The sequence below is a fragment of the Austrofundulus limnaeus genome, unplaced genomic scaffold (assembly GCF_001266775.1).
Source record: "Austrofundulus limnaeus strain Quisiro unplaced genomic scaffold, Austrofundulus_limnaeus-1.0 Scaffold329, whole genome shotgun sequence".
Classification (NCBI taxonomy): Eukaryota; Metazoa; Chordata; class Actinopteri; order Cyprinodontiformes; family Rivulidae; genus Austrofundulus; species Austrofundulus limnaeus.
In genome coordinates this window covers 375,730-391,468 of record NW_013952731.1, presented here as the reverse complement: position 1 = coordinate 391,468, position 15,739 = coordinate 375,730, and the positions used below count along the sequence as shown (strand labels likewise).

The 15,739-nt window shown below is 42.3% G+C and overlaps 1 protein-coding gene across 1 annotated transcript; it reads left to right on the top strand.

The window, feature by feature from the left end:
• Positions 1-12,090: 12,090 nt before the first annotated feature.
• Positions 12,091-13,351, top strand: LOC106527514 (uncharacterized). Its single transcript, XM_014022430.1, has 2 exons — positions 12,091-12,333; positions 12,421-13,351. Exons 1-2 carry the CDS (start codon positions 12,187-12,189, stop codon positions 12,973-12,975), a joined length of 702 nt encoding a protein of 233 aa, XP_013877884.1. The 5' UTR covers positions 12,091-12,186; the 3' UTR covers positions 12,976-13,351.
• The last annotated feature ends 2,388 nt before the right edge of the window (positions 13,352-15,739 follow it).

Genomic DNA, 15,739 nt, shown 5'->3' with positions numbered 1-15,739 from the left:
GAAGAGGCCACTGGAACAGCRTGAAGATGAGAACCACCAGGAGGCAAAGGTCGGGAGCGTTGAAGCTTGGTCGGGCCTTGGCAGAGGAGGTGGGCCATCATGGAGTTGGTGGAAGTTGATGGAGTCTGCTTTGTTCCAGTTTGTACCCTTCTGGCTCCTGTGTTTGCATCTATGTGGTTTTATGTTAACCAAAAGTTGGGATTTTATATCCTATGTGCGCCTCTGTGTGTTGTAGCTCTCATGTTTTAGATAAGCTACAAGTAGTAGTTAAAGAAGGGGCCATTACTTTAACTAAAGGGTAGATATAAGGGGTTATATCTATTAGAGGCTAAAGTGGGCTTCTTTAGGGAAGGCCTTAAATTCCACATAAATGAACTATTTCTCTAATCAAAACTCAGTGTCTAGGCTATGCCTGTGTTGTTCCTGGGTTCTAGATCTACGGTATTTGACCGTATTGAGATGCACGGTGTGTTGATTAAGTTGAGATTTGAGCGATCGGTTAAGTCCAAGTTGGAAGAAGAATACACCCATAAGAGTGAGACATTATTATTATCAAAACTCGAATTAAAGAGTCCGTGGTGGACCAGGCGTAGGTGAACGTTTGAAACGGTGTTCTAGTTTTGTATTCGAGGGTCTTGAGAACCTGGTTTATTGGTTCTACATCTATGATTTTAGCTCCCTCTATTTGTATTTGCTCTATGGTTTTGGGGTCTATTTCAAGACTCGTGTTTTTGAGGAAATCAGGGATTTCCAGATTGGTGTCATATTGATCAGGATGAAGATAATAGAGCGTCAGGTCTGCAATGTGGATCGTGGCCCCTTGGGGAACCTGGATCCACACTGTTTTCACAGGTAGGATCAGGGTTTTACTGGTCTGGTGTCGTCCATAGATGATAATAGCGGTCTTTTGGAGTGTGTTTACTAACCACAGTGAACCATTTCAGCATGTGAGGCTGTTCTTTGGCAACGCGGAGTTATGGTCGTCGAACATTTTGAATTTTCCATTATGGGTGTGAGTCCGCAAATGCCAGCGGCGTTGTCCCACACCAAAGGTTTGCTTGGACGCAGATAATGTATCTCATGGCTGAGAGTACACATCTGGAGATTTGGATTTAAATAGAGAGTGGGGTTGCTATCGTGATGAGCAACCACAGTTGGAGTATTGAATTTAATGTGGATCTTGTTATTCCAGTTTCCGACATTCACAATGTCTTTGAGTCTGTAAATGCTGTCTGAAGATATGATTCGTAGATTGATAATGAACGCAACTTCACGCGCTTTGGGATTGACGTGAATTGGGATTGCACTACCAAGAGAGTAAGCTAGGTGAGCTTGGATTGGCATTACCTTTTCGTTWGTAGCGGAACTTAAGATGTCATTTACCATGTCTAAAGAGACGAGATAAGGTGGAATTCTGCCAGTGGCCAGAGAATTAACAGACAAGCTGATATCCCTAAGCATGTCAGAAAAAATCACACCCATCAAGTGTAAGACAGCGTAGTTCAATTCTACCATAAATTTTAATTCGTTAACCATTTGTGCAAGAGTTTTGATTTCTTGGCTGTGGGTGTTCAACACTAACACAGTATCTTTCACCATTTAAGTCACCTGAGTGAGTTGTGCTTGTTGGCGATCCATCTGTGCTTGGATCTTGGGAATCTCATATTGTAACTCATTAACATGTTGTTTTAAGGAGACTATGCTAACTGTGTTAATTGCAGACAAACCCAAGCTAAACAGAGAGCTGAGGGAGGAGGCAGCGAGCAGAAGGCCACCAAGTATGCGCTTCTGTCTCCTGTCTGTTCCACTCAGCTCATCTTGGGTAATTGTGAATCTCCAGGCACTCATCGGGTAAGGGAATAGTTCACGAGGGCAACTTGGAGGTCATCGCGTTCGGCCAGTCGTTATGATCACAATGAGCCCACACCTTTCTAGGCCACTCCTAGGGTCCGTAAGACCCCCGGAGGCCTCGCTCAGGCTTCATTTGTGGCCTTCTGTGTTGGGTACACGAAAAGGCAATGGGATTGCGTTTGGCCCCTGAACTGGGTGTGGAAAGGTTGATTTCCAGCAAACTGTGTTTGGCCTCCATGGACAGCTTTAGAGCATGAAAACTAGCCCCCTCTTTCTTGAATTTTTCACTCTGGGACCCCCAGAAGCCCAGAAAATGCACCCTGGAGTTGGCAGGAACAATGGGCATAAAACAGCACTAAATGTTCACCGGCTGTACTTTGAGTTTCCTGAGGGAACGGAGGCCACTCATGTTTCGGAGTGCGTTTGGGCTCAGTGATTCAAGTAGAAACGTTTGATTTGGACAAGCTTGGTGCCGTTGGAAAGGTCTTTTTAAGACGAAGAAAAAGAGCTCAAGCTTGCCTAGATTGCACCTCCCTAGGCGCCACAATTAACCCACGAAATTGGAGCTGTAGGCCCCATCAACTTGCATTGTGGAGTGCGTTTGGGCTCAGTGATTCATGTAGGAATGTTGGATCTAGGCAAGCTTCTTGCCCTTGGAAAGTTCTTTTTAAGATGAAGAAAATGAGCCCAAGCTTACCTAGATAGCACCTTCCTAGGCACCACAATTAAACCGCGAAATTGGAACTGTGGGCCCCATAGATTGAGTTTAGGTCTGTGTTTAATGGGCCGCCACAGGTCACAGGAATAGACCAGAGCCAACAAACTATAGAGACGAGTAGAACCAGTTGTGCTGAATAAACTTTGAAAATCTGGTAGTCCTAGTTCAAAGTTAAGGTACCTAAATTAACTTGCAAGCAAGTGAAGGCCGGAGGACAATTCTCGCCATGATTTTTATACCTTTGACGGCCCATATCTCCCTGTAGGAAGCACGAAATTGGACCAAATTTTCAGGAGAGGTAGATGGGGACAGGCCACAATTTGGCTGTCCTAGGTGCACCTTTTTTTTTTTTTTGGCTCTTGGATTTACCCTCCTTGGCGCAATGGTTCATCGGATTACACGGCTCTCGACCCCTGCTCAGTTTACGGACCCACGACTCAAGCCTGCTCCATGTAGTCTGGTAATTCTTTTGGTTTTGATCCTCACTTTCCCCTGGACCCAGTTCTTGCCTGTTGGACTCAAACACCAAACAATACAGAACGGTGACGACATTACACTGTCTCGGACCCTTTCTACCCAAATCAGTGTTTGTGTATGGAACACCCAAACGAACACCAGGTCAGTGGCTTTGTGTCTTCTCTCAGTCAAAATACACATTGATGCTGTTATTAATAGTTTTTTTTTTTGTGTCCAGAAGTTCCAGTCCAGTTTGATGTCCTGATCCAGAACCACACCAAAGCCTTGCACATTAATAATAAAATCAGTAAAATTGTTTTTGAGTTTGGCATTAATTCAGAGTTCAAAAACCGGTTCATATCACTTTTTTGGGGCCGAAACTGTTTGCCCGAAAGGGGCTAGGGACCCCAGATTTGAGGTTCAACATGTTGGAGGGGGGGTGGGGGGCAACACGTCCACAATGTCATTTTTTCGTAAACAGTGTAGAATTTTTTGACCTAACCCCCAGCCTCCCCAAAAAATGGGGTAAAGATTGAAATCCAACACACTGTTTACAAGGGTCGGATGGTCAATATTCTGAGCTCATTATTTCGGATGGTCAATATTTTGAGCTCATTATTTTTTTAGATAGGTGCCAGGAGGCCGATTTTCAAATATGTCGTTCCTGGCCTTGCGCTGAACGGGGCAGACTTGTTCCCATGCACCTCGGGCCCTTGGGTCCCCCCGTGGTGGCCCCCCAAAATCTGGAAAAGGTCCAAAAAACTGGGGTTGGTATTTTTTCAACCGTCAGTCTGATTCCCACCAGTCCCACATGGATCTTCACGTCTCGGGGCCCTCTTTAACATATGTCAGAACCAGGGGCCCTGGGACCCCAATGGGGCCAACTTTTTTCAAGGGCCTTGTTGAGCAATGGGACTAAGACGGTTGGGTTGTATGTGTGAAACTATGTGTACTTGTCCATTTTGATGGTAGTTTTTGTGTTTTGGGGTCCCTGGAGCCTAGCAGTTTTTGGCGTAAACCAGCAGTAAGCATACACGGGTGATACTTTGCAGCTTTTTACCCACAATTTTAAGTGTTAGGTTCAAGCTAGAAGGTTGAAACTTGGAGTGTACTGTCAGACCATTTTTGAAGGTTCCTAGACCATTTCAGATTTATAGTTACTTCATAGCCAAAGCTATTAACTGAAACATGTACAATTTCAGCTAGTGACACTTAGCGTGAAGACAGGTTGCAGTACTTCTACCCCCCTCTTAGCAAGTTAGCCTTTAGCTAGAAAGCTGTAACTCAGAGGTTACTGTCAGACCAATGGACTTTAAGTTCTCTGAAGGTTTCAGCCCTGTAGCTACTTCCTAGCCAAAGCTAGAAGCTAAAAAAGTGTTGCACTTTACTCTCAAACACTTAGTGTGAGGATAGTTTGCAGTACCTTTACCCCCCTCTTGACAAGTTAGCATTTAGTTAGARAGCTGTAACTCGGAGGGTACTGTCAGAGCAATGCCCTGTAAGTTCTCTGAAGGTTTCATAGCTCCAGATACTTTGTGGCCAAAGTAGGACCCCAGAAAGCGTTCCATAGTTGCCCAGGTAGGGACATTATTTGGCACTGCATGTACACCTCCAGGACTTTTGCATTGAATATAAGGGAACTGCAGCCATTTTATTTCAAACGTAGTTTGGCTCACTGCTAGGTGTAGKAGTAATTGTTCTGGGCCAGCTTGCTATCGTTGGAAAGTGTTTTTCAAGACAAAAACAATGAGCCTAAGCAAACTTAGCTAGGTACTTCCTATGCACTGTGAAAAGCCAAAGAAAAAGGGTATGCAGTATGCAGTTTTTTTCTGTTTCTTAGGAAACAGAAACTTAAAGTCCACCCACCCTTTTTCCAGAAGGTTCAAACCTCATTTTCACTACGGCAGTCAACAGAGCAACATGTGAGTACCTTTCTAGGCCCATTTTTGGAGGTTTAAGCCTTCCTGTACCTAGACCACCTAGATTTTAACAGGTTTTACATGTTTTTTTCTGTCATAGACACAATCCACATTAATTTAACCAGGTTTTGCATGTTTTTATCTGTCATAGATCCAATCCACATGGTTTTAACCAGTTTTTGCAGGTTTTGCTGTGTTTTTGACATGGTCCACTTGGGTTTTAACAGATTTTGCAAGTTTTGCTGTGTTTTTGACATAGTCCACCTGGGTTTTAACAGTATTTGCAGGTTTTGGTGTGTTTTTGACATGGTCCACCTGGGTTTTAACAGTTTTTTGCATGTTTTGCTGTGTTTTTGACATAGTCCACCTGGGTTTTAACAGTATTTGCAGGTTTTGATGTGTTTGACACAGTCCACCTGGGTTTTAACAGTTTTTTGCAGGTTTTGCTGTGTTTTTGACATGGTCCACCTGGGTTTTAACAGTTTTTGCAGGTTTTGCTGTGCTTTTGACATAGTCCACCTGGGTTTTAACAGTTTTTGCAGGTTTTGATGTGTTTTTGACATGGTCCACCTGGGTTTTAACAGTTTTTGCAGGTTTTGATGTGTTTTTACATGGTCCACCTGGGTTTTAATGGTTTTTGCAGGTTTTGATGTAGTTTTAACGTGGTCCACCTGGGTTTTAACAGTTTTTGCAGGTTTTGAAGTGTTTTTGACATGGTCCACCTGGGTTTTAACAGTTTTTGCAGGTTTTGATGTGGTTTTGACATGGTCCACCTGGGTTTTAACAGTTTTTTGCAGGTTTTGCTGTGTTTTTGACATGGTCCACCTGGGTTTTAACAGGTTTTGCTGTGTTTATAGCTGTACAGTTTTATCTGTTTAAACATTTTAAAGTGCAAACACTCACAGTGGTCTGTTTCATCTTTTTTACAGATAAAATGAGTTGGAAATGCCACATCTGCTCGGGAGAGCTGGTCAATATGACCAAACATCTAAAAAGTCAGCATAAGGTCCTTAATGTGACTGAAAGAAAAATACTGTCTACATGGGCAATGGGCCACATTAACATCCATACGTGCCCATGTCCAGCAATAGGCTGTGGCTATAAGACTGGCCAACACCTGAATAGGCCCCTTTCAGATCAGCACACTGAACTTAGTGAGCAACAAAGGGTTCGCCTGTTGCCAACAGCCCGCACCWGTAAAGCTCTAGAGCGCTTAGCTGAGCTCAGAACAAGTGAGCCAGTCCCATCAATGGTGACTAACTTTGATTTAGAGCAGTCTCTCAAACTGTGGTCCCCGGACCACTGGTGGTCCATGAGCGCCCCCTGGTGGTCCGCAGGTAACTGCAAACAACAGGTGTGTTCGGGTGTGTTGTTTTCAGTCTCAGTCAGTTGATTCTTGTTTGATGTGGTCGTTTTGTTTAATTMAAATGTACAGTGTACAAAAATGTGAAAAAAGAATGAAACTACAAGAAAGCCAGTGAGCAATAGTCTTCAGGTGCCAGCATAATCAACCGCTACTACGAGGAAGTGGAGGCAGATGATGGATATGGATATGGATGGATGGGAGGAGAATGTCAACCTTTTTTGGACGCTTTAAGTTTACGTCCTTTTTTTAAACCTGATATATTATGTATTACGTTGATGGCATAAATTTTATGACAAAACAGTATTTGCGGTAATATGAAAAAAGTGTGAAACGTGCAGTTAGCGTCRCATTGTGTTTATAATGGAACAGTGGCTTGAACTGGGTCGCTCAAAAGAAGAACTGAAGAAACATCTGACACTACAGGAAAAGTGCAACAACTTGATGCTAATGCAAGTAACGTCAGCTTAACAAGCACTGCTGTGGAGTCCCAGGAGGACCGCAGTTCAGCTTTAGCAACGTCTTCGAAGGATGCACCCGCGCAAACTCAACATGAGTGCAGAAAATCCAGTGTCAAGGTAAAAAGAAAATACCATGACGACTACATACAGTTTGGGTTTTTTTGGGCTGGAAATGTGGAGGATCCTTAACCACACTGCGTTGTGTGTCACAAAATAATAGCTAATGAGGCGTAGGGTTGGGTACCGAAACTTGGTTCCAGTATGGCACCGGGGCGAAGATCAACGGTAGTACTCAAACYGAAACACAACTTTAATTTCGGTGCTTTATTTCGGTACCTCAAAGAAGCTGTTAATTGCACCCTCTGGTGTTCACTGTTAACAGTGACAGCCTCTGCACAATCTCCACAGAGTGCCARCAACAATAGGGGTGAGTCATGAACTTTTAATGTGTTTTAACTGTCTAATTTAGCTGTTTCTGCCCTCTGTGTCGAACTATGTGTGGTAGAGAGAACAGCTGTGTGTTAAATTTCACTTTGAACGGGAGCGCAGCGAGCTCCATGTTTTTACTTTCGGTTTGAAACCGCACTGTAATTAGCGTGTCCGAGTTGTTTTTCTTTTAAAAAATGCTGGAACTGCTCACAGGAGGCATAGAAGAACACCTATATTGTTCTCCCTGCTGGATTAAAATAAAAAGCTCTCAGTCCTTTCTCGCTGTTACGTTGAGCTTCCACCGTGCAGCAGACAGACGCTGCAGATCACGTTAGCTCTGACCGCAGTATTAAGTCAGGATGCAGGTTTCCTTCGGTGTACATTTCAAACTGTGCTCTAAACTTAACTTCAGCTGGTTTAAATGCATTTTTTGCCCGGTGTGAAAAAAACAGGTGCAGACTGAGGCAGACTATGAGTGTGTGTCTGTCCTTTTTCTCTGAGTTGTCAGACAGTTTTATTTAGTCCTGTTGCTGCTTTTGCATCAAAAATGCTGGAATATTAAAAGTCATTTTAATTTATGTATATATTAATCTGATTAATGTACAAATAAAAACTGAATATTTAGCACTAGATAAAATAAGACATGATTTTTTTTAATGTTTTCTAGTTTTACGTTAATATGTTGGTCAATTTCAAGTTTGACTTTGCCTCAGAAATAATCATTGCTTCATAAACCTCTGTGTGACTGTGTGTTTTATTTATTTATTTTTAAACTACCGATTTAAATACCGCTTAGGAACCGGTACCGTTTTGAACGTATCGATTTWGCACCGGTATCGAAATAAACACTTTCAATACCCAACTCTAATGAGGCGATGAAACCTGTGAAATTAAAACGACTCATGGAAACTAAACACAAGGACTATGTGGAGAAACCTATCAGATTTTTTTTAAAGAAAACGTGATGAACTAAAGAAGCATATGATGAAGGAGACATCTGAGTTTTTTGCACCTGGGGAAAATGCAAAAGCTACAGAGGCTTCGTATCAGGTATCCTTCTTGATTGCAAATGCAGGAAAACCTCATTCAGTAGGTGAGACTTAAATAAAACCAGCTGCAAAAGTAATGACAAACAAAATGCTTGGTAAGAAAGCTAGTGATGAAATTGACAGAATCCCGCTCTCCAATGACACCGTTCGGCAACGCATAAAAGAYGGCAGAAAGTGTGGAAGATCAGCTGGTGGCACATTTACGTCAAAGTCAGTTTTTCTTACTACAGTTGGATGAATCTACCGACATCTGGAATGTGGCAAATCTGCTGAGCTATGAAAGATATATTTATGCCGGTGAAGTTCATGATGAGTTTCTCTTTTGTCATTCACTACAAACCAACACCACAGGGGAAGCAATTTTCCATGCACTTAATGATTATTTTGTGACAAATAATCTGGACTGGTCAAGATGTGTTGGCATTTGCACAGACGGTGCAACTGCTATGATGGGAAAACATAAAGGACTGGTAACACGCGTTCGTGAAGTGGCACCATCTGCAGCTGCAACACACTGTTGCATCCACAGAGAACAGCTGGCTGTGAAAAAAATGCCACAGTGCCTAAAATTTGTCCTGGATGAGTCTGTGAAAATAGTTAACAAGATTAAAGGAAAGCCATTGAACACATGTCTGTTTAAAGAGCTATGTGATGAATTGGAAAGTGAACACAAACAATTCTTTTTCACACAGAAGTTCACTGGTTGTCACGTGAAAAATTTCTCACCCGCCTGTTTGAACTTCGAGATGAAGTAAAACTCTTCCAGGACCATACTGATGAACTGTATGACAATGTGCATAATTTCCAGTGGCTAGCAAAGTTGGCATACTTAGCTGATATTTTCAGCACTCTCAACACTTTGAATGTGGCTCTACAAGGGAAGGCTGTTACTGTATTTAATGTCCAGGACAAAATTAAAGCCACACGCCTCAAAATGGAACTGTGGTGCAGCCGTCTTGATCGCAGGGAATTTGACAGTTTTCCAACACTCACAGACTTTATCCTTGTTGCTGGAGAGGAATTAGACAGGACCACAGTTGCATCCTTCAAGCAACATCTGCAAAACCTCCACTCGCAGCTAGAAATATATTTCCCAGACTTAAACAAACTTTGAGTGGATCTGAAATCCATTTGGGGATAAAATGCGAATTGAGCAAGTCAGTTCCAAGCTTTCACCAACACAGGTGGACAGCCTTGTGGACATTGCATCAGATGGGACACTGAAAACAACTTTCAGAGAGAAAACTTTAACAGAGTTTTGGCTCCACATCCAACCTGAGTATCCTGAGCTACAGTAGCTGACTCTGCTCTAAAAATTTTGATGCCATTTCCATCCACCTACAACTGTGAAGTAGGATTTTCTACACTTGTTGGCCTGAAAACAAAGTATCGCAACCGGATCAGCGTGGACTATGACATGAGACTGAAACTTTCAAGTTTGGAGCGAGACATTGCTTCGCTCATGACACAGAAAAAGCAGCACCACTCTTCTCATTAGGAYGAAAAAAAGACAACAATGAGTGAGTTAAAATACGTTTTCATTTCAGTTTGTGTTGATGTTGTGTTCTTGTGGGTGCAATTTCAAATTAGGTGGTCCGTAAGTGGTTTTTAAACAGGTTAAGTGGTCCTCAGCATGAAAAGGTTTGAGAAACACTGATGGAGGGTCCTCCACCACAAGAGACTCAGGAGCCCTCTGCCTCCCACTCCAGCACGTGCGCAAGTGCTGAGTGTGCTTCAACAATCAGAGAGTAAGCATTATTTTTTCTGTTTTTGATGTCATCTGATTCGTTTACACAGAGTCTAACCAGGTGTTATTTGATACTTTTTACAGACTACAGTCACAGTTGAAGGCCACTGAAGAAAGGAATGCCCAGCTTTAGGGCTTTGAAGATTGCCAAACATGTGGCTGGAGGATACAAGTCAGAGTTGAGAAGGTGGGCGTATCAGGAGGTGGGTGATTGATAAGATCTGTGTTTTTCAGCATTGCCTTTCAGGGTGAGATGATAGTCAGTATGGCCTTTGTTGTTTGTCTGTGACAGGAGCAGGAAAAAAGAAGACAGGCCCRGGCAAAGAGAAGAGAGGCTCTTGCCCAAGGAAAACAATTGTCTGAGTCTGAGTCTGAGGACTTGTCTCAAGAAGGTTGCCGGAAGAAGAAAAGCCAAGCCCGGGGCAAGAAAAGACAGGCTCCAGCCCAAAGCGAAGACTCGTCTGACTCCGAGGACTTGGCAGGAGAATTTGGCGAGTAGGAAGTGGTGAGCTCTTTATTTTGTACTGTTCCTGACTTTTGATACAGTTGGATTTAAGGTGCAACTCACACACCAACGTTCCTGTTCGTCACTAATTCTTCATTTTTTCTGCCCTCTACTGTACTATGGATGACAAGGAGCAGCCCGGCCTGTCTGAAGAAACAATTCTCCTCTCCACACATGAGGAGAGAATTTATGTTGACAAGAGGACAAAGAGGACAGAGGGGGATGAGGAAGAGGAGGAAGACGTGGAGCAGGAACAGGTGGAGGAGGAAGAGGTTGGGCAGGAACAGGTGGAGGAGAAAGTCRTTGTGGAGGACCCACAGGTTGAACAGTGGCTGGACACCCTCCCGGAGGGCAACATTCYCGAGGAAAACATCGTACCAGAGAAAATCATCCCAGAGGGGGATGTCCAGCCAGATGTTAACATTGCTGGTGAGCCCAGCAGTCATTTGTCAACCCCCATGACTGTTGTAAAAACCCCTTCCCGTCCCAAACCCAAACCTTCCCCCATCACCACTCCAAAGATTAAAAGGAAGCCCAAAAGAAGCGAAACATGGTCCATGGGGGTCTCTAAAGGAAACATGATGAGGCACCTGTGGTTGCCTGAATCCATGCGTGAGTCACTCCGAGCATGTGCATGGCTGTTCTTTTTCACTAAAGCTACTGACATAAATTTCAACCTCATTTCAGATGCCTATGTAGAAAAGTTCAGGGCCTTTTATCACAGGCCTACCGGCACCCCAAAGATGATGGAATCAAACATGGCCAGGATCAACCRTGTCAAGAGCTTCCTTTAATACATGTCTATCGACCAGAAAAAAATCTCCAATTGGAGATTTATAATGAACCTCCCCCAACTGAATCAGTGAGTAACAGGGTCCACACGGCTCCACGTGTTTATTTTTATTTTTTGGTATTTAATGTGTTTTCAATAACATTTTGCTTCAACACCACAGGTGGATCAAAGATGTCACAAACAGTGGCAAGACGATTACCACAGTTAGGTACTATATACATAATGTGATAGAGTTTATAGATTTCAAGATTGGGTCAAAACCACCACACTCCAAGCTGACCCATGAACAAGCCAGAGAGATCCGGATGTTCCTAGAAAAGGCGAGGAGGAACACCAGCCGGGACATCACCATCCATGCAAACAGGATCAAGCATGAAAAGATGAAGAAAATACCCTCCATCGCCTCCATCCAAACCTGTTTGCAACTGGCACTGGCAAAAATAGAAGAGCTGCTTGGTAAGTTTACCTCTCTCTTTTTCATGCCACAATACCCATCAGATACTATCTCTCACCAAAACCAATGTCTTCTATCCTACTGGAGTTAAACAGCTCAAAAACGGGCACCAGGTACCTCCTGTTTGGKTACCTCGGAGCATACCTGGCATGCCTGACTGGACACAGGCCCAGCGTCTTCATCAACCTCACTGATAAAAACATTGACAAGGCAGAGAAAGACGCAACTGGGGAAGGCATACTGATCTGAGTATGTAAATGTTGTATGGTACACTTCAACTTACTAGGACTGGAATTCTTTTTACAAATGTTTACCTTTTTATTGTCTCTACACTAACAGGTTGCCGACCACAAAACCACTGTCCAGTTTGGTGAGGCAAACTTGGCACTCACACCAGCTGAGCACACGTGGATAAAGCGGATCAGGCTCCTAAAGGCCAGGATGTTGGTKCAGAGCAAATACCTGCTCTTCACTATTGGCGGCCAGAATTTCCGCAACATTACCAGATATTTGAGGCAGGCATGGAGACAGATGGGGCTGAAGGGTGATATTAATTTCACCCTGATCTGCACTGCCATTTCCAACTGCGTAAATATAATCGCTCTGTTCCGCCATCTTCTTTGCCATGCACATGTATGAATTGCTAATGATTCAGACCCCTCCTTGTGGTTGCAGGCCAAGAAAACCCTGCCTCCAGACCAGGGCAAATGGGTCAGCTTTATGATGTGTCATGACACTAAAACGGCTGACAAATATTACACCAAAAACCCAGGCATGAGCGAGACTCTGGAAGTCAGGGAACTGGTAAAGAACATGATGGTTTCCCCATCCCATGAAAGCAGTGGTGGTGAGACCCTCCCTTCGACCTCAGGCACGGCACCATCTGCTGAAGAGAGATCCTCACGAGCCCCTCGCGGAGACAGACGGGGAAAGAACAAAAGGTCATCGTCCCCAGACAGTAACAGCAGCTCCGACCCTGATAAGAACACGCCGGTCGTTTACCAGGAGTCGGGGACTTCCTCCGCTGAAACTGAAATCGACCCTGAGACCGACGCTGAGACTGACACTCAACAACAACGCAAGGCAGAGACAAAAAACAAAAAACTACTTGTACCATGCTCTGTAAAAATAAGTCCATATAAAATGGCACTCAGAAAGCTCGAGAAACAAACAGAGAGCAGCAAGATAGTGCACCACTTATTGGAAAAAATACCTGCAGGTATGATTTAATCTGTTTCTTTGTTCCCTGTAGTTCGTTTTGTTCTTGGAGTTCAAGCAGTGTTGAGTTTTTTATCCCAAATATTTGATAACTTTTACAGTGTACTGTTGTAAAATTATTTTCTGGAAATTTAAAAATGGTTCATTTTTTTTTATTTATTTATTTTACAAAAGTTTAAGTTGTATTTATTTTTTGATGAGATTTTTTTGTAAGTTTTATAGTGTACTGTTCTGAAATTGTTTCTAGGTAATTTAAAAAAGTTTCATTTTTTATTTTATTTTTTTTTTACAAAAATTTAAGTTGAATTTACTTTTGGATGACTTTTTTTGTAAATTTTAAAGTGCACACTTGTTCTTAAAAATGTTCTTAAAATGTTCTTAAAGTGTATCTTACCCCCCCTGTGAAAAGATAACTCCGCCCCAAGGCAAAAATTGAAAAACGCATCAAAGTGGGTAGGGGAGGGGGTGTGGGTGGGGAACTCGACCATCTTCGGGCAATCCCAAAATATATGAGTAAAATCTTTATTAGCATAAAAATGTAAAATCTCTACATATCGGTATCGGTTTTTCTTCTGATAACAAAAGCCCGATAAAATAACACATGCAGACCTGGCAACAACGCTTGGGGTCCGGAGACGTTTACCGGCRCATGATTGATGACATCATCAAACTGCACTGTGAGGCATAATAACAACAGTAGCTAGCCCACTCTTGCTAATAGGTTTGCGCTCTTCTTTCTGGATTATGTCCGTGGTTTGGAATTATTTCAAAGTGTCGCCTTTGGATGCTAAATTTGCCATTTGCAATGACTGCAACGCGTTGGTTATGCGCGGAGGAACCAAGACGTCTTCTTTTAATACCTCCAATTTAATCTCACATCTTAGGAAGAATCACTCCGATGTACACGCAGCATTTCTAAAGCAAAACGAGGAAAGGAAGCAACGCGGACAGGCTGCATCAAAAAAAAAAAACTGTCCAGCTATCGCTTAACGAGTCCACTTGGAACAAACAAAAATACAATAAGGACCATCCTAGAGCAAAAGCTATAAATCAGAAAATCATGGAGTGCATCGCGCTAGATAACCAGCCATTTTCGATCGTGCAAGATGCCGGATTCACCAAACTTGTGGAGTTCCTCGAACCACGCTTTGCCATGCCCAGTCGCAAGTATTTATCTGATGTTTGCCTGCCTGAGTTATACAATGTCGTTTACAGACATGTCGAGAAGCTAATTTCTGAGGCTGTGTYCATTAGCTTCACCACCGATATCTGGTCTTCAGATGTTAGCCAGGTTAGCATGCTAAGCTTAACTGCTCAATGGCTAGATAAAGACTTTGTGCTAAAAAGGGCTGTGCTTCATTCTCAAGAATGCCGTGGTTCTCATACGTCAGAAGCAATCACATCTGCTTTTGAAAGCTGAGCTGAGTTTATAATTTCAATGACTGTATCAGTCCAAGTGATGGGCAGCCAAGTCTGTGTGCACTTTTGTTTCCTTTCTTTGCAGTTTACCTCATTTCTCAAGTGTTCTTTGTATCTCACAGAAATGTGCAGCTTTCAAAATTTTATTATTGCCAGCCACATTTTATTTGACAATGAAACATTATAGTAGGCTGTAAATTTTACTTGTTATTTTAGYTGACATTACATGTTCCAAGCACTTTAACAGTGACAATGTTTAATTTTATTTGTTAAGTCAAATTTGTCCTAGTTGTAGTGGGCATTGTCAGGATTATCTCAGGAAGATCATGATCCAAACTATTGTTTGAGACAAAAAAATGTTAAAAATAAATATGGCAGTTTTTCCATAACTTCAGTTGAAATGGTTCTTATTTTGTATTAACTGTTTGCCTATGGAATGTATCCAGTGGGGCAACTCAATAAAGCAGGCCTAATGTCCCTGACAGGAGATAATTTCACCTTTTAATATCGGTTTGTAATATCGGTTAATATCGTAATCGGAAATTAAGTGTTAAACAATATCGGCATATCGAAAATCGGCAAAAAGTCAATATCGAGCATCTCTAGTAAAATCCCCCACCTTTCCACAATTTCTCCAACAAAGCTGGGATGTTTTAGCATATTTAGAAGTGATGATTGGAGAGTTAAAGAAACGCATCTTAACCTTCCAATCAAACTCCCTCCATGTCGGACTGTTGGTTAATTTGTGTCCAGAGCTAAATGTTTCTTCCCAATCCTCATCTGCTATTATTATATTAGCCTCCAATTCCCATTTCTCCTTAATTTCTTTATTGTTAACATTAGATTCATATTGCAGGGCTTTGTATATTTTTGATATGAGACCTTTTTTAGAATCACCTTTTGCTATTGATAATAGAATCTCTTCCGTCTTTGTCATGTCTGTTGAAAGTTTCTGCCAGTCACTATGATTCTGGATATAATGTCTAAGTTGTAGAAATCTAAAAAAAATCTGTTTTTGTAGATTAAATTCCTTTCGAATTTGTTCAAAAGATTTCATTGTTGACCCTTTAAAGAGCTGTGCTATAAATACCAGTCCTCCTTTTGTCCATCTCTCAAACCCTACATCCATAGAAGCTGGGATAAAATCTGGAATCTTAGCTATTTTTAAAATTTTCGATATAGTGTCAGGAAGGTTATATTTCTTTGTTATTCTTGACCAAATATTAATTGTTTCCTTGACCCAGTGGTTTTTAATTTTGAGATTTCTTTGAACCATCTTTGTTGTAAAGGGCAGTGTATCTAGTGACATTTTTGGGCAGGCTCTTTGCTCCATATCTACCCTTGCTCCATATCTACC